Source organism: Notothenia rossii (genome assembly GCF_949606895.1).
Source record: "Notothenia rossii genome assembly, chromosome: 2".
NCBI lineage: Eukaryota > Metazoa > Chordata > Actinopteri > Perciformes > Nototheniidae > Notothenia > Notothenia rossii.
Window position 1 is genome coordinate 72,617,045 of NC_136904.1, and position 19,232 is coordinate 72,636,276.

Genomic DNA, 19,232 nt, shown 5'->3' on the forward strand with positions numbered 1-19,232 from the left:
TCAACCGCTCAGAGATGTCCCACCCCTAGCTAGTCAATAGAAGTGTGAGTGTTACATAGTGTTGTTACTATGTTAAGGAAGTAAATAAAGGAGTACAACAGAGGCGTTTTAGGCAGGGGGGGAGCTGTGTTGGAGAGGAACTCCCTCTTGAGGAAACATAGGTTTTTAGCCTTTGCAGACCATTTACAGTGAATGGAAAACCTAATGAGACATAATAGGGCCCATTTAAATAAAGTAAAATTCATATCAATGTCATATGTTTACGAAGGGTGCAATGGAGCCCTAATTGCAGTTCCTAGCAGATTTTCTAATATCCTCTCTGATCGGGTTTTCTGTCACCCATGACCTGTCACTATTCCTTAGTGAATCCCTTTATAGATACAATAGATATTATATAAACAAGGTGGCAAGGGCCAAGTCATATAATCTCCAGAAGGCAATTAATTATCCCTTTGATTAATGCGGTCTCTATTTGATTTACAATACCTACAGAAGGGAGACCTTGCATATCCATGTAAGGAATTTGGCACAGCTCATTATCATGGATTATGCATTGATAGAAAGTGGTATTAGATAAGCTTTGCCCTGCAAGCAGAAGACGGTATTGGAATATATTCTGCCGTCTTGAATGACAGCAAGGGCTGCTGTAAACGTGTAGAAAAAAAGTTGTGTTTATATAGGATGATATGCACTGATCGAAGCCATAGAGGATTAAAATAACAGCACACACATTTCAAGCCAGTGTAAAGCCATCTGTAATTTGATTTCACTGGGTAAAGTTTGGGGCAGAGGAATTTCTTATCTAAAGATAAAGGCAAGGAGATAAATTAAGCTCCTGTCCAGAAATACAAAAAATAGTGGTGGCACTGATGGACTCTTTTCCCTGCTTTAGCTTGGTCAGGGAGATGTAATCACTGCATCCTCAGGGCCTGTGGGGAGGAGAAAAAGGAAGGTGGCCTTGGATTGCAATACCTAGAGACTAGAAGGAGGCAGCGGTTTATCCGCTCAGCCGCAGGCATTACGGGATTGGACAGCTGACGACGGTTATATAGAGAGCTGAGAAAACAGCAGGCCTTCAGGAATGTCTCAAGAAGAAAACAGCAAAATGATATTTCTTCCCATTGTGTGCAGTTAACGTCAACGCTTTCTGTGTGGTGAAAAAGTCAAACCTTTGCTCTGTTTCGGGGCCAGGCAGCATCTTGTGTGGTGACAGTTTAAGTGGAAGGATTGAGAAATGTCCCAGGGCAGGATAATCACATTCTTAGTTTGTGCATCATACTTACGAGGACGTCTAAATGTCAAGGCTGTCTGGGGACATACAGATCTGCAGTTTGCTTTGCATTGGAGATAAAGTGTGGAAGCCATACAAATATTTTCCAGTTTAATTTTATGAGACTGTTCTGTAGTAATGGCTGTCTTGAAGCAGCTCTGTCTTGATGCATTGATGCTACACGCTTGCAAACACTGTCTCAGAACTTAAATCCTTCATGAATCCTTCAGGAAGGGATTTCATGGGCATTTGGCTCGTCTCAGTAGTGCTGCCATGTGGAGCTTTGTGAATCTGGTGGACATGGAGCCCAGTGAGTCCTTCGATTGAATTGTCAATCCCAAAGGAAAACACAATAACAGGGTCAGTGGTTGACTTCAAAAACATGGTTACAGAAGCTGTGTTCCATCGCTGTAGCTTAGCTCAACCCAATCAACACCAATGTTGATCCGAGTGGCCTCGAGGCACGGGGGATGAGAACCGTTCAAAGAGTGCTCTCTCTGGGGTTCTTGCACTTATTCCCCTTCGTCCACAGGGGAGTGCATGTCTCCCCATGCCATCCTCTGAAGTCCTCAGATTCTCTATGCTAAACTCACCAGTATCTTTCAGTGAGCTTGAAAACAAGCAGCATGATGAACCAACAGGGGTGAAGCCTGTGTATTTAATGGATAGGCAAGTTGTTTTAGTTCAACTATTATTCATTAACAAAGTATCTATGCCATATCAAGTGTTTTAGATTAGTTATTTCCTTGTCTACACACTTTCTATGTATCTTACGTTTTTACTGTTCCCTACGTATATTACATTTGAGCTGTTTTAGCTTCTTTTGAAGCAGAAACAGATCGTTTTTCAACTATTTCCCTCTAATGTTTTCAAGTGAAATTATTCTTGTTTTTGCTCATAGCTACCAACAACAAAGGACACACTGCAAATATTTCTGAACAAACTGGGCCACTCAGTTTATGATAACATATTTGCAGTTCATATTGTTAGCAACATGGCTACCGCTAGCAGCCTGGCTAAAGTAAATGTATAAAGAAAGACACACTAAAGACTACTATCCCCAATCTTAGTGGTATGATAAAGGCCGAGTAAAACACCAGTTAAAAATTATAATTAATATGTTTTTTTTACTAAATGATGCTCAGTAAAAAAAAAATGTATCACTCTACCTTTTGACATTGAAATAAGGTTTTTGTCAAATTAAAATTCTACAGTTGAAATTGTCCGGTTGTTACCCCACCTGGGGAGTACTACTGTTGAGTTTCGTCTTGACATAATGCTCTCTGGTAGGCAGTGATGCACCGTACGAGAACAGCTTATATTATGAAGGATAGATCATTTATGCAGTGTTAGAAAAGCTCCAATTTAAATGCAGATTGCGTAACATTCTACAGCTATGTCCAAACCTTTCTTCATGTTTGCTGAGTTTGTAAATGTTTGCCATGGCAACATTTTAGGTTACAATAAGTCAAGGTTCTGTGTAAGCAGCCCTCAATTGGCAAAAAAACTGAAAAACATTGCAGCACTAAAGGTGTAATTTAAAATTATATATGGATTACAGTGTTCTGCTTTTGTTAATGTATCCAATATGGAAAGGGAATTATTGTGAGCTGGTGGATGAAAAAAACACTATCATTACTGAAGTGAATTTTAATCAGGAGTGACAAATGAAATGAGAAAAGATAATTGTTTTTCATAACGGATTAAATGGGATAATAAAATATTGGCACATCTACAGGGATATTTATATTCGAGGGCCGTCTAGCACGCTGGTGGTGGAGGTGGTGGATGATTCGGCAGAGACAGGGAGGCTGATTAAATGATGAATCTGCGAAAAACTGGGCTGTGATGGGGATGTTAAGGGTGGGCCTGTAACAGCAGAGTGAAGGTACTAAAGGCACATAGAGATTTCTGTTTTAAAGAGACAGCAGCACAGGATGAAAAGCTAACCATGCATAATAACATACAGTAGGTGTGTCGCTGTAGACGTGACCAGCTAATGAGAACATCTGATGTGAAGACTGACAGCCCCAGGAAATAACAGCAAGGAAATAATGAGTGAGCATGCATGAGAGGAATGAATGGCAGAATGTATAATACTTTAAGTGCAGGTTTAAGCTTACAAAACAACAGCTTTCCTGACTAAAAATAGATAGAAATGTATTTGTTTTTACCTGTACATACATACATGCATTATGCTATTCAGCGAGGCAGACAGTTAGCGTGTGAAGGTCAGGGGGCTAAACCGTTATCCTTTGAAAATCACAGCCAGAATCCTCTATCCATGCAATAATGCTAGACATAATTATAAATGGGAATTCAATTTGTTCACACTGCCATTTAAACATTTGGAAGCATACAGTTGACAAACACTACTTTAGGAGAATATTTGATCTGTATGTCTGCGATGAAGCTAAAGCAACTCTAGTCGGTCTAATGCAGGCTGCCTATCAACATCCTGCAGGGTATTTTATCTGGCAAGTCCCATATTGAAATAAATGCATCACAAATGTGCTGGGTTCCCACGAGAACTGGCGCCAGTGGGATGGAGGTTTAGGGGGTAATGTGGCGTAGCACCTTGTTATTGAGCTGAAGGACAGGGCCTTTTGCATTATGTAACGTTTATTTTCCCTCCTCTCTATCGCTCCCTCCCTGCTGACACATAAACATTCCTTTGACTCATCAAAAAGAAAAAGTTAAAACATGCCATTATTACAAATGCAGCGTGTTTACAGTCAAGCATCTTTACTGCACTCTGTGGGAATCTGTCACTGAAACTGCACGAGTATGTCTATAAGATCATTACATTTGCAAGATTCTTCTTTCACATTGCTGTTTCCTGTCTTCTGTCATCTATCAAAGTTATTATGAAGCTGGCAGGCACTATCTCTACATTTAATGTGACTGTGAGTGTTAGTGCAGCGAAAGCTAATTGGATACAATGTCTGGTTATTCTGCCCTTAGTCTGACGCCTGATTTAAGACCAAATGCACACACCCTTTTTTCTTTGCTATCAACGTATCAAACCTGCCACACACGTTTCTTGTTTGCAGGGCGCTGTAATTGTTAGTAGCAAGATGCTTCCGAATGAGACTTTTAATTTACTGTTTCTCCCGCTTTTCCTCTGTACATTTGGAACACAACTTATGTACACTTCCCCAAGCTTGTGCCATCTGTTCTACCAGTAGTTTCAGTGGGCGGGGAACAGACACAACAAATTTTGTGTGTACGTGTGTGTGCTTGCATTCCCAAGAAGGCGGTGCATACTCTTGAGTCTGTAGGATTTTAAAAAACTGTCTCTTCTGTCAAAATGTGATAGCTTAGTATGAAAGTTAAGTCTTTGCCCTTAACATATCATCTGCTCACATTCATTTTTGCTGCATTGCCCCTGTTTCTGCGGCTTAACACATTTCCGTATGTCTGAGCATTTGTCTCCTGTGAAGCCATTAGTGTGAGAGTGATTTTCGTTGCCTGGTGACAATCTAGCGCCCGCGCCATGTCTCATCCGTGTCAGCGCTGATGCACTGGGAGGAGCACATCACGGCTTTGTCTTTGCTCTCACAGCCCCCATCTCTACAGCTGAACTGCACTGACATTTTTCCCCTTTTGTATTCTCTCCTAGTAGGAGCATTGTAAAGGACAGCCTCCCAGCTTGTCACCTGAGGAACCAAAGCCAAAAAAGAAAACATTTTAAAACTTGACATGCTTGCTTAAAGTGCTAAAGTCGACATTATCTCCTCGCTGCTGCAGAGAACAAAACATCATAGCGATATGAGCATTATCTCGGAGCAAATACGATGACACATACTTACCACCACACTCAATGAGAATAATATCACTATGCTGAGTGAAGTTCATCGGATACTGTAGCTGGGACTTGAGTCTCAATGATCAGTGACATTGGCCTTTTATTTATTAATTAATCATAAATAATGGGTACTCTAATATATAGTGAAATGCCTTCTCCTATAGCCACTCTATAAACATGGTCATAGTCCAATGATTATTTCAAGGGAACTGGATTACTGCCAGAGGATGTTTAGAGAAAACACATGCCCTCCTACTCGTGTGTATTATACTCTAAGCATAGTCCTCATTAAAGATGCCTTCAGGCAAAAAAAATGCTTATTTACTCACTTATAATCAATTGATTTACACTATGACTGTATAGGCTGTCCAATTTGAGCTGTGAAACTAATTACATAATGTGAATTATACACAGAAGCAAAGGTCGTTGTATAATAAAAAAATGTCTGGAACCATAACAATTTCATGAAGAAATCTTTGGCAAAATGATAAAGAGCTGCCATATTATATTTGAAAGACATGTGGTAAGTTCACAGTGTTACCCACATACAAAATTCAACCCCGTTTTGAAATGCTCTTTCAACTGCTTTGATCAGAGTAGTTGGCAAATCGTGACTGAAGTAACAACAACTCATTTGGAAGTAGTGCAGTAGAAATATAATAATCTAGTTGTTTTAATCTTTTCACATAAACCCACTTACAGTAACTAGTGTAATGAATTATTTAATCACATGACCTCAAAACTAAATGTTGTTTGTCACTTACAGTAACTCAATTTGGGGCCAACTATAATACTTTTTTAGGTTTAAGAAGAATAAATACTTAACTTAGGTTTCTTTAAAGACAATAGTTTCATTTAAAGGGTCGCTCATTATCAGAAACAAACGGGACGTTATTATAGGACTGTGCACTTTCTCCCTTTCTCAGCTATATGAGGCGTTTTAGCGTCAGAGAGACAAAGTTAGCAGCTAGCTTGTGAACATTGTAGTGCATGTAACAGCTTAATATGTAATAGGCTATATATTTATTGGGTTTTTGTAGAGACCAAATCCAAGTTAAAAGGAGAGTGCATGTTAGACATAAATAAGGAACCGTATGCTGAGTTATTGCAATATAAATGTTTTTAGAAAATATTATTTTAATTTTGTGTTTGAAACTTGATAAACTTGCCTTAAGTGTTGCGTGTGGGTTCTCAAGATTGGATGAATTAAAAAGAATGCTGACAGTCTTTTGTATTAAAGGAGAAACATGTAGTCCCTGGCCACATGCTCCAAAGAAATATAGGGCAGCATTAAGCCTCTAGTTCAAAACTAAAATGACAGTCCGGCACCTGGAAGCACACCCCACACGCTGGTTTTCACAGTGCTAAATTCAGGCAGCTACAGTCACTAGGTGCGCCTCCCCCGGATGTTGTATGCTCCCCTCTTGGCAAGGTCATAGTTGTCCGCCGTTTAGCTTTTTATCCAATAAACAAATGATCGTACGAAAAAACTGACCCTGTAACTTCACTGTGATTAGACCAGGCCTCAGGCAGCCTCAGGTTAGACTCCAGCGTTTCTCAAAATGTGGGGCGTGGGACGCAGAGATGTGATAGGTGCGTCGCGAATGGACGCGATGAACAGGAGTTCTTTTTTTTCTTTTTTTTCTTCTTATTATTATTTATTTATTTGTTTGGACCTCAGGCCGTTATCGAACCTGGGTCCTCGCGGGCGTTAGTGGACTGTTACAGCCGGAGACTCGCAACGGCGGTGGACTTTCACAGCGCCGGATCCGCCGGAGCCTCACAACGGCGGGTGTTTGTGGCGGCGGGTGCGGTACCGTCGGGTGCGGTACCGGCGCAGCGGCGCTGTGAAAGTCCACGGCCCACCTATGTCAGAGCCAGCGGCCCACTAAAGGCAGCGGCCCACCGGGAAAAGTCCCGAATCTCCCGATGGCCAATCCGAGCCTGCTCACACACACACACACACACACACACACACACACACACACACACACACACACACACACACACACACACACACACACACACACACACACACACACACACACACACACACACACACACACACACACACACAACTGAAACCAAAATCATTTACAGCGTTGCAGTCGGGAAGAAAAAGCAATGTGGAGCGGCACCTCGCCACTTCACAAGCAGTTTAACCGTGACACTTTTCGAAATCCCGTTTGTGTCCCCCCACTTTACAAATATGTTTATTATAATTTTTTAACGCAAGCCGTCATCGACACGGAGGAGCACACAGACTCTGTGAGCAAGCGAGACAGAGCGAGAGAGCTAGAGAGAGTACACATTTATCTATTTAATATAGCCTAGGTGTTAAAAATAAAGTAGGAAATCATTCCAATGTGTGCTATAGGACAGTAAAAAAAAATAAAAAAGTTTAAAAGGAGTGATTAGTAAAATATGCATAAATAAAAAGAAAGAATGCTAACTAGGTAACATAAGATACGAATAAACAAGTTTAAATGATTTGTTATTGGTTTTGATCATATTCTAAAGATGTTTGGATTATTGAAAAGTATACAGCTCCCTTTCAGTGTGTTGAGAGCTGTATCCATAAATTCATTTTTTGCTCAAAGTGCACCAGATTGAGGCATTTCACTTCAACATAAAAAAAAAATCTTCCCGGGGGTGCATGCCCCCGGACCCCCCTAGAGGAGGTGAGGTCCGCCCCCAAATAAAGCAGGTTAAAAATAATTAAATTGAATACATTTTATTTTAGTAAACATTGAAAACGGGTACCACAGACCCAAACAGCACACAAAGGTTAAAGGTAAGCATATAATAATGTTCAAATGTGCTAAATATATACAGTGCAAAAAAACTAAAAAAGAGGAGTAAAAGTAGCTCACGACTTGTTTTTTTTTTTGAAAGTAGCTCTCATCCTAAAAAAGGTTGGAAACCCCTGTTATAGAACGATACATGTGACAAGTGTAAGCTTGGCCTACCATTTTATTGGAGCGATGAGGAACAGGTGGGGCTTGAAAAGGCACCTGTTCAAAGTGGGGAATGACAGAAAAAGTTTGAGAACCACTGGGTTAGACTGAGAGGAAATCTGGACTCCACAGCGACACACTGTCACCTCTAGACGAACAAGTAGTATTAGAATAAATTAGAGGCTTTGGCTAGCTGCTTAGCATGCTAATTTCAGTAGGTAGCCTACTGCAGCAAAAGTATTTACGTTTTTTGATAAGATGTCAAAACTGTTACCTGTTACACATTTTGTTGATGTTGTTTGTTCATTTTTTTAAACGTGTTAAACTTAAATTCTGGCCATGTTCTTCATGTTGCAAATATTCACACATTTTGTACAACGAACACCTTTGGACACAGTCAAAAAGACCACTAAAGACCAATGCTATTTTATTCTTTTCAAGTCTCCTTCTTTTGTGCAAAAGTTCATTGTCAAATTTAGGTAAAGCTCCAATGAGTGTTTTGGCAGTCTGAGGAGTTAGACAGCGGGGATCAAGTCAGGGTCAGTACACTACTGTAAGAGCCTGTTTGAGCATTTGTTATTCAGAATATGTTTAATAGCCATCAGCTTGCAACACCAAATATGATGTGTGGTTTTGCGATACAATGCATGTTGTCATAAATTCAACATGATAAACAAATAAAATGTATACATTCCCATCTTATTGCATGAATTAAATCATTTATATGCCATAGGACGATAGTGTATTTATTTTCTGATGAAGTAATGCCAGCATTAAACACAGCACTGTATATTATACTCACACAGTAATGGGATCATCCTTCTCTGTGACTATTGGTTTCAGCCTCTCTGACTACAATATACTGTATGTATTATTCATTTGAAGCTGGCCCCAGAACAATTAGACTAGAACATTTGCATAATGGTCACAAAAGTATCTCGATTGACTAATTATGTCGTTGTTTTCCACATACTGATAGATTGGCTTCTTTGTAGTTTTTTGGGAATTGTATTTGTGAAGTGCAGCTTTTCTACATTGTTCCGAGGCCACTTATTCTTCACTGCGGACTGATGTATTGATTATTTTTTATACAGTAGAGCCAGAATGTCACCGGTGCCAACACCCAGCACCATTCCACTGAACAGTGTCAACGTTTTCCCTCTCTTTCAAACAGATTTGATTGAATACTCAGCATCATTTTCGGCAAATAATAAGCCACTGCACACAGGAAATTGGGTTTCAGAGTGGCTCTGTGCACATGACTTTTTTGATTTTGTTTTAATTTACTGCATCAAGCACATATGACATAAAGCGTTTAATATTGATTTGCATTTCTGAGGTTTTCGATCGATTTGGAATGATACCATATATTATGGACAATGTTAATGTAACTGAGCGGGGCTGACATTTAAGGAAAATTAAAACAGGCTTCTTCTTCAGTAGCAACAGAATAACTTAGAAATCTGTATGAATGCTGCCTTTGGGATAACATGCAAGCACACTACATGCAAATCTAATATTATGCAATTATGCAGCACATTATGAAATTATGAAACACATTGGTGGATTTAATCAGTATGATACTGGTGATACTTTAATCAGAACTTTCTACACTTAATATATAAAGAAGAAAAACGAATACATAAAATACATATAGGCCAATATACAATAAATGTGCTTTTGCTAGACTCAAAATGATGCTATATAGTAATTATTATGTCCATATTATTTTGTCTACTTTTTGTAACTGTCATTTTGATAATTTGCTAGATAGTTTTGATAATTTTACAAATAAAAGCTCCGTATGACCTGCACTGATCCAAGTAGGGAAACATTTTTATTATTAAGTTTTTATGGCATTAAAAAAGTGTTTAATTGTAACTGGACCTCTTTCTTTATTGACCCTGTTGATAGATCGTATTGAGCCTTCACAATGTGCATTTTCAGGATTTGTCAGGCTATATCATTAACTTTCCAATAAATAATTAGTCATTTAAGATTTAGGCTGATTTGAGAAAGTTGGATATGAGATGGAACTGACCTTTAGCCTTTAATTAAGCCCCGAGCCTGTTCTTCTGGCCTCAGGCTCGAAAATGACATTCCCAGAGCAATTGACTATATCTTCCCTTCTAAAAGGGGTAAATTAATCATCTTTTTTCTCAAAGCAATGATAAACCTGTGAGTTGGATGTAGAAAAATCAGAATCGATATAGCATTTTTTATTTTAAAATAAATTCAGATTGAACATAGTAAAACAATTTAAATTATAGTGTCCGTCCCAAAAATATTACTTATAGTGAAAACCACCCTTGAATGATGGGATAGTAGACTAAAAGCTTTAGGAATCCAAACTATAACATACTAAGTACCCTGTATCAAGATTGATGCAAAACAAGTGAAATGTGACCTTTTTAGAGAGATTTAGAAAAAAAAAACACTTCTGTGGTCATTTGGGTGGATTTTTGTCCCCCCTCGTCGATTTTAATTATTGACACCCCTTTTTAACCTTTAGAGTCAAAATAATCGAGGGGAAGTTCCTAAAATCCATCTAAACGTTACCCATTGGTGAAGGAGTGATGCGTATCCAGAATGCCCCGGAACCGGAAGCTGGCATACACTCTAGTAGCTATCGTAGCAGCTAATATGAAATCTCCGTTATTGACATAAAAATTGATTATCAGTAATCATTTCAAAGTGACACAGACACATTGGATTAACCTATGGATTAACCTTCAGCAGCATTTTTCTCATTTTAATGCCATTGGACAACATTTTTGATCAGAAAACAACATAGGTAAGACGTTTTTAGCCGTTTTGGCTCCATATAGCTAATTATTTTGTTGTTGTTTGTTTTCGTTTTGCCGAGTTCTGGTTGCTCAGTGTGGATACTTATATGTCTGGAATCTCAGCCTGCTAATCGATATCTTGTTTGTGCAGATCCAATAAGTAATAAGGGTATTTTACCTTGAGTTCTGTTCTAAGTGCGTTAGCATTTTGTCGCTCAGGGCTAATTCAGAGCCTTTGTTATTACCCTTTTGTTTCGTTTAGCTAAAGATGGTTAATATTGTCTGATAGCTGAGTTTCTTCCTGTTAAGTGGATATGACACATTCATAGTTTATTAAATGTTAAGAAGCCCTCAGACGCTGTTTCTTGCAAGATGTTGCGTTTTGCCCCCGCCCGCGAGGCCGTGGGTTTAACTGGTTAATTTAAGTTATTCAAGTTGATGTTGGTCAACACTGTTAAAGACACAAAGCCAATGCAGTACAATTCATGAACACTTATGGTCTTTAGGTGACAGACGAGTCAATTAAGTTTTTAGAACCAATCATTAGAATGTTCTTTATTAGCCAAGTCAGTTTGGCCTTAGTCCAAGTCAGCATTTGTTTTGTGTGCTCAAGACCAGACTGAAGGTGTACAGCTGCTAGAAACAAGCCATAACGGAAGATAGCTGCAGTACAGGGTTGGCAGAGCTTCACCAAATGCTGGCGATGTGTTTCCAGAATCATTCAAAGACATACACATCTTCCCACCAGGGAGTTGTCCAGTTCATACTGTTCCATTGGCGGCCTCTCAGCAGCTCCATGTGATTAGTCAGGAGTCAAGGGATTGCTCATTGTACTGTTGATGTTTGGAAGGGAGGCAACACCTACTTATGGTCATTCACCTTTGGCATCTTTCTCTAAATCTTAATCTATTAATAATCACAACATTCAGTCATGTGCTAGAGTAAGTCTGTTATATCGCTGTCAGAAGAAATACTGTTGCTATGTCTCGGGTCAGACAAATGCAGCAAAAATAAGCCCTCTCTGCTGAGTATATCATTTCAAATGGCAAGGACGTCAAAAAGGTCAGAAAGGGAAAATAAGTATTTTAGAGACCTTCAAGAACACCCTGCCTTTAAAAGCAGAGTTAGGTGGGGAGAGCCTTACTAAGCAATTGTTGGAATTATGCCGTAATCAAAACCATTCTTTTATGTTACTTCATTGACATTCATCTGCAAAAGTTCGCTCCATGGAGCTCAGTTCCACATTTTCACAGATGAAGCACACTGTTCATGACAAGTATAGCAAGATAAGTATTCGAGAAATCGTCCAAGGATTGTTTGCCTCTGAGATATGAACCGAGAGCTGGGTACAAGCAGCCCATGCACTCAAATCAAGCCGAGATATGGTGAAAATTGCTAGCCGGCAGTGCTGTTACATGACAGTTATAAATGTATCATCATGTTCCATCGGTTATTAAAGTTAAGCCCTAGCACTACAGACCCCAGACGTCCTATAACCCAAACATCCTCAAGCTCTAAGCGTGACAACAATAATGACTTCACCGCAGACAGACTAAAAACAAAAGGTGAAAAGTTCACTACTTTCCATGAGCACTTGCTTCAGATCGCATAAACACACATGCAAAGAGCCACATGAGCAGAATTACTGAAACGTCACGCCTTTTACACTTTGAATGTATTCTTCCACACCAGTGACGCAGTTTATCAGCATACAGATTAATGTTAACAGCGTAGAACAACCTCCGGCAGCTTCTGTCGTTGTTTGTTTTTACCAACTGCTCATCCAAAGTATTTGGGTAGTTACAGACTACTGTAGCTACTAGTAGTTATTAGTTAACAATGCAAAGTCAAATTGCATTAATCACACATGTTTGAATATGAAGTTGGCTTTTAATGAAATGCAAATATTATGCAACTCTTATTAAACTTTGCAACCGGTAATAATCCCTGCTTGTGTGCATTGTGTAAAAGTGTCTACACTGTTATAAAAGTACACTCTCTAATATCAATTAGTAAAGTGTGTAATACAATGGCTTCATTTTTGTCTGGGTATACTTATTGGAGCAGTTACTTATAAGTGCCCGCATTTTTTTTTATTGGAACATTTGCCGTTTTTATCCTTTTTTATTTACTATCTATAAAAATAACCCACTTCAAAAAATTGCGTGAATAATGGACTTTAAATATCTTTATTAAATTTGACATGGTCATACTCAGGGTTATCCTATCATAAAGTACTTTCAGAGTTAAGCAATATTATTTCCCAATGAGATTAGAGTCCTTGTGAAGACGCACGCAGTAAACTACGTAAAATATTTATGGTCATAGAAAATGTACTCTTAGCAAAAACCTATTGTGGTTATAATCAAACCTGATGAAAAAACTTTTTTTATTATTATTTTAACTTTGGTGATTAAACAAGACTTTTATATATTTATATGATGTCTAATAATTAATTGACGACGTGTTAGTCTTCTTCTGTCCAAGTGAATGCTGGTTTTACCAGTTGCTACTAATGTGCTGCCCTTTCGTATCTGTCCGCCCACTGTCCTCTTTTTGCTCAACAACATTATAAGGTATAAATTGGCTTTTTGTTGCTTGAGAAAATAGACATGAAGTGTGAGATAATGTGAAAACTCTCACTGTCAATTTGTAGAGTTGGTGACCTTGCACAACATACCTGTACCAAGTTACTTATACCAGTACATACAGACCTGAGAACTGTCTGCACAGTCAGTAACACTTTGTACGTGCACAATATGCAATATCTAACTAAATAAAAGGAGTCCTTATCCGTTTATCTGTCCTTGATTTTCTCGACAAAGGTTCATCCAATTGACTTCACACTTGACGAAATATTGCATATTGTGCATTGCTGAGAAAGGAAGTGCGGTGTGGAGTGAAGCTTGAGAGTCACAAGTCATATTTATTAGCAGTGGATTTGTAGAAACTGTGTTGTGTATTGACAAAAGACCCCTATTAATAATTACACCGCTGAATGGCATGCTGGGTACAGGGTGAAGTGTTTCTTGACAAAGGTGAAAAAAGCAATACTGGAGGTCAATCATTTTGAACGGATGGTGCACCAAAAGTTTGTTTGCTACTGGCCTTAACGGTAAATAGCTGTACCCACAATGCAGTGAGTCATAGCTAATGCTGTCTAGGCTGTTTCTGATATTTTTTCTTCAATTAAAAAAAATTGTACTTATGCCTATGATTAGATTAGTGATTTGTAACAATAATGAGAGTGCATACAGTCAACTAATGTCATCGTCATTGTGGGATCTACCACAGAGGAACCTGTTACTGTTATGAAACCATTATGGATATTCTTCATAGGTCAGGCATCGGGATGCTACTTTGATCATCAATTCACAAACATATATTAAGAAAATTAAATGTGGATAGGATAAATCTCCTTACGCAGAAGTTCAAGGAGCTTCCCCCGCTAATAGGTTTTTTTCTCTCAGAAATTCATTATTCCGCACAAACTTGCACCCGCTCAGATTACAGTGATTATCATAATGAACATAGCTGCTGGAATATCCCCCCTAGAAACCTCTCATTTTACATTAAGAAGAGATATTAGTTTGGCCCAACGGATTCATCCTCATTCACACCTTTTAATGTCGGTGAAGAGCAGCATGATTTTTAATTAACATGTCCTAAAATCTAAGATCGTGCAGCCACACAAATCACTTCTTAATGACCTTTGGTGCAAATTACATTTTAGGTATGATTAGATTAGATTAGATTAAACGTTATTGTCATTGCACAGATTACAAGTAGTAAAACAATGAAATGCAGTAAGCATCTAACCAGAACTGGAAAAGTAGCAGTACAGTCTAATATAAATATATACATATGACAGATATAAAAAAAACTGAAGTATTTATACATAAAACAGTTTAAAGAGGTATACACATTATAAATAGATGTGTATGGAATACACTATAGATCAGGTATACACATATACAGTATAATACAGATACTATACACATAATAAATATGAATATACTATAGACAGTTATTGTTTTTAATAATATGAAAAAATGTGAGTATTCGATAGAAAAAATTGCCATTTAGACACTTTTATAAATACAAACAAGTCGGTACTTGACAGTCAGTCCCTGGTTATCCAGGGTAGGGGGAGGGGCGGCTGTCATTGTTCAGCTAGATGGTATTAGAGGGGAAGAAGCTCTTCCTCAAGCTGCTGGTCCTGGTGTGGAGGTTCCTGTAGCGCCTCCCAGAGGGAAGGGGAGAATGTGTGATGTGTTGTATCAACGGCAGGGAGTGGAGTAGCGGTGATGCGCTTTACCGTTTTCACCACCCTCTGCAGTTGTTTCCGGTCTGCGGTAGTGCTGTTGCCTGTACCAGACCGTGATGCGAATAGTGAGGATGCTCTGAATCGTGCAGTGGTAGAAGTTCACCAGAATGTTAGGAGACAGCTTACCTCGTTCTCCTCTGGAAGAAGAGACACTGGGGAGCCCAGAAGAGGTCCTAAGTGATGTCACCAATAACTTTGAAACTGGTGAGACATTCAAACTCTGTGACGTTGATGGGTGTGTGTGCTGCCCTTTGACCTTCTGAAGTCCACAATCAGTTCCTTGGTCTTGCTGTCGACCTCTTCTCTGTTGATTTGCTTCATCATTGTTGCTGATGAGGCCGACCACCGTTGTGTCACCGGCAAACTTTACAAAGGTATTAGAGCCATGTAAAGGCGTGCAATCGTGTTCAGTACAACACAAATATAGGTTTTTAATAATATATGAGCAGTATTTACACTAGATGGGATGGTTTAATTCACAGTCATAAATATTGATGATGAAGTTAAATGCGTCCCGCTTTACCTGAATAAACAAATCACACTTTAATTGTATTTTACTTACCAGGGGAAGATCTTCCTTACACTCAAGGTGTTATGATTAAACTGGTGTTTAAGTATGCCTGCATTTATTTCATCTCTGGACATTATTCATTTATCGAGCCATTACTGGGTCCTTGCCGTTTTAATCTAAAATGACTGAAGATTTCTACATCAGCGATTGCCTAACACAACAGGGATCTAATTCAGTTTATCTGTTTTCAACATGTTTTCTATCTATCTAGTAATCACAAACACAGTTCTAGCTTGCTACCCGCCTGTGAGAGTGGAAGTGGACCAGTGTGCGGAGCAAAGTGATTTTGCTGATTTAAAAACATAAAAAACATGTCCTCATTTCAAGCAATATCACAAAGTCAGGGGAACAAGAACAATTTTCAATTAAATGGATGTGTCCTCAACTGAGTTAAAGCCTTGAGAAACAAACCATAATTTGTTTGCCTCTGATTTGTTTCCATTAACTCTGGCTCGCATCTTTACTTCCTCTAAACTCCAACTATGACAGCTACTATATAGTGCTATAGTTTAATTTCCTTAAAAAACGTCACATTGCACACCTAGGCTAAAGTGCTTACAATATGGTATTCTGGCAGATTAGATGTGCTATTAAACTATGCTTCATTAACATCCGTTATTCTGTTTCATTTAATGATATTTGCTGGCCTTCTGTGATTTCTAGAATGTGTGTTGTTGCAATCCGAGTTGCCAATCAAATCAACCTCAATAAAACACAAAAAATTACAAATTCAGTATATCACATGATATTTTAAAAGTATTTGATCCCCAAGATGTTTATCTCACAGCTCATTATCACTGCAGGCCTGCAGAGAGTTGTAATTATGAGTGCATTTTCCTAATCCTTACACATTTATTTTCCTCGTACAAGATTCCAGCTTTGTTCATATTCACTGCACTGTAGATTGCCTGAGGTAATCTCTTGCCTGAACTGATCTGAAGGATGTTTACATTAAGCATCCTCCAGTGCTACGCAGTGGGAATCTTAGGTGAGAGAAGCCTGTCAAAGGATGCGATACACGGCGTGGTGTGTTATCCTGTTTTGCACGACTTTGAGCGATCATCCAACATAGTACAGTAGTTTGGGAATTGACGGTGGAATTCTGAATACCTCAGCCGTTGAGAGACCATCTGTGTACCCCTGCATGACAGATCACAGCCACTGAATATTCATGCGCCATCCCTCCCCTTATCACATTAGATTAGAACCCATGTGGCGAGATAGCAAGGAGAGAGGCTGACAGCGCTGTTACGTTGTCAGAGACCCTTGCAGCTCGGTGTTAAATAGCACATTTGCCAAATGGACATTTCCTAAAGTGTGGCACTGGGTGAAACATCCCGTGACAGTTTGTTCTCTGTAGTGAGTACAACAAAATATGTGTTTTGAAATGTACGACAAAAGAAGCCCCAGGGTATTTGAGTTTGATTCCAAACATTTTCAAAAAGTGTTTTTTTCCCTTTTTAAATGTATAAAATATCTGATATTTTGTAGAAAGAATGTATTTTTAATATACTTTTAATGTGTAATGATTTTACAAACATTCCTTTGTACATGAAGTCTGAAAAGTAGCACAAATATCAAACTATATCCCCCCCGAAAGGAGCAAGGGGAGGGATTGATGATTTAAAGACATTTTGCAGCTCCGCAGAGGAGGCTGCCAGTTTGCTCATGTGTGAAATATGAACTCAGAGACAAGGTCACTTATATTTGACTTACCTAAATATGGCAATGAAATAGTGTGAATCACTGGGGCTTGAGCAGAAAGCCAAACAATATTCATTAAAAAAGAAGGCCTCCCTTTGCTTCACTTTTAAAGCAATAAAAATACTCCAGAGGAGGAACTAGTGTGAGTCATTATTGTGTCAATACAGATCCGTTCTGTACTGTAAATCAGCTCTGGATGAAGGCTGTCTTTGTAATAGCCACGTTAATTGCTGTATCTCTTACCTTACAAAGTAGAAAAGCATGTTGTGAATAAGTAACTGCCCGGTCAAGACGGTCCAAGTGTGCTTGGGTTTGAGTCCTTCTGAACGAGAAAACTCTGGGGATTGTTGCAGAGCCCATAAATCTTTCCGTTAAGTGGCTGCAGCGGCACATGGGTAATTGATACCAATGTAGTTAGGGTGGAGATGTGACACATTTACAGTGGTGGTGCGCTGTGTTTTATGTGCTCCCGTGGCTGCCACATGAGTGAGGGTCACCTATGTGCCTCATGAATCCTTAAGCAGCTGCTCTCTGCCGTTCGCCTGGCTGGCAGCGATGGTCGGGCAGTTTGTTACCGGACTTCAGCGGTGCGTCCGCAGAGCAGTTTGGCGAACATCTGTTGTGTGTAAAGAACAATGCTGTGTGAAGTATAAATACATTTGCATATGCACAGGTTCTTCCGCCTCCTTTAAAAACAGGGTCTTGAAGTATCAGCACTTTGAGAAGGCAGTTAAAAAAACACTGGGAGAAATGTGTATTGCCTGCAAAAACACGAATGATAATGACAATGAAGCATGCAAATGTATGTTCCATATGGTCTCCCACTGTACTCCATATGCTGATAGGAACATTGTTAAAGCTTGTTCGGTTTTGCAGAAACAGTACACCAATTATTAATGTTGGAATAATGGAATATCAGTATTTTTATGTTTACACTGTGTCCCTTCTTTCTTTTAGGTGCACAGGAGGTGGTGATCAGATGTCCACTCAATCACATACAGTGCATCGGGTCAAAAAAGTGTATTCATTTAAATAAACTCTGCAATGGGGCCAGAGACTGTGAAGATGGCTATGATGAAGGAGTTCATTGTCGAGGTAAGAGTTATTTAAGCCGATCGTTTTTATCGCCTTGGGTTTAGAATACATAAATTAATAAGCATTCTCGTAATTATGGAAATTCATCAGATTGTGTTCATCGTATTTGGTTTATTAAGATGGTGGAATGTATTTCACACGTTGAATCCACATTCCATTTGTAAAATAAATTGCTGTAGAAAATGCTTTATTTTTACCTCCTCGTAATGGAGATTCCTAACTTTAATCGAGTAAATTAAGCTTAAGTGTGCTTTTGTTGATTATGGGAGATCAGGGATCGTTTTCACGTTCACTTAGATACACCCTGCCTAATCCATCTATCGTCTGTAACGCTTAGATTCAACTCTCAATGCCTGATGGTTGGTGATATAAATGCTAATTACACACCATTTAGCTGACGCTTTTATTCAAAGCAACTCACAATGCCCATCTTCATTGTTGGAAATGCCTAGGGGAGCATTTTGGGGTTCAGTATATTGCCGAAGGATCCTTTGAAATGTTGACTGCAGACCTCGGAATCCATCCTCTAACCCTCCTATTGGTAGAAACCATTTACCCCCTTATCCATTGCTGCATGAGCTGCCTCTTCCCGAGTTTTACAGTTGGAGTGGTTGCCAAGGTGACTTCTCATCATCCTTCCTGTCAGAACAGGCAGCAGGGCAGTAGCACCAGGTGTGGTGTTGTACACAAGTTTGTGCTGTTGCTCGCATTCTT

General features: G+C 39.1%; 1 protein-coding gene across 8 annotated transcripts in view; it reads left to right on the forward strand.

Annotated features, from left to right (window-relative positions):
- lrp1bb (low density lipoprotein receptor-related protein 1Bb) overlaps positions 1-19,232 on the forward strand; it is a 336,417-nt gene that overhangs the window by 103,342 nt on the left and 213,843 nt on the right. For 7 of the 8 annotated variants that reach the window (XM_079666350.1, XM_079666351.1, XM_079666347.1 and 4 more), the window contains one exon: positions 18,381-18,518. In XM_079666350.1, coding sequence (XP_079522476.1) covers positions 18,381-18,518 — 138 coding nt within the window. Of the gene's footprint in view, positions 1-10,676; positions 10,830-18,380; positions 18,519-19,232 lie in introns of those variants that run through there. The other variant, XM_079666353.1, reaches the window with a different exon arrangement.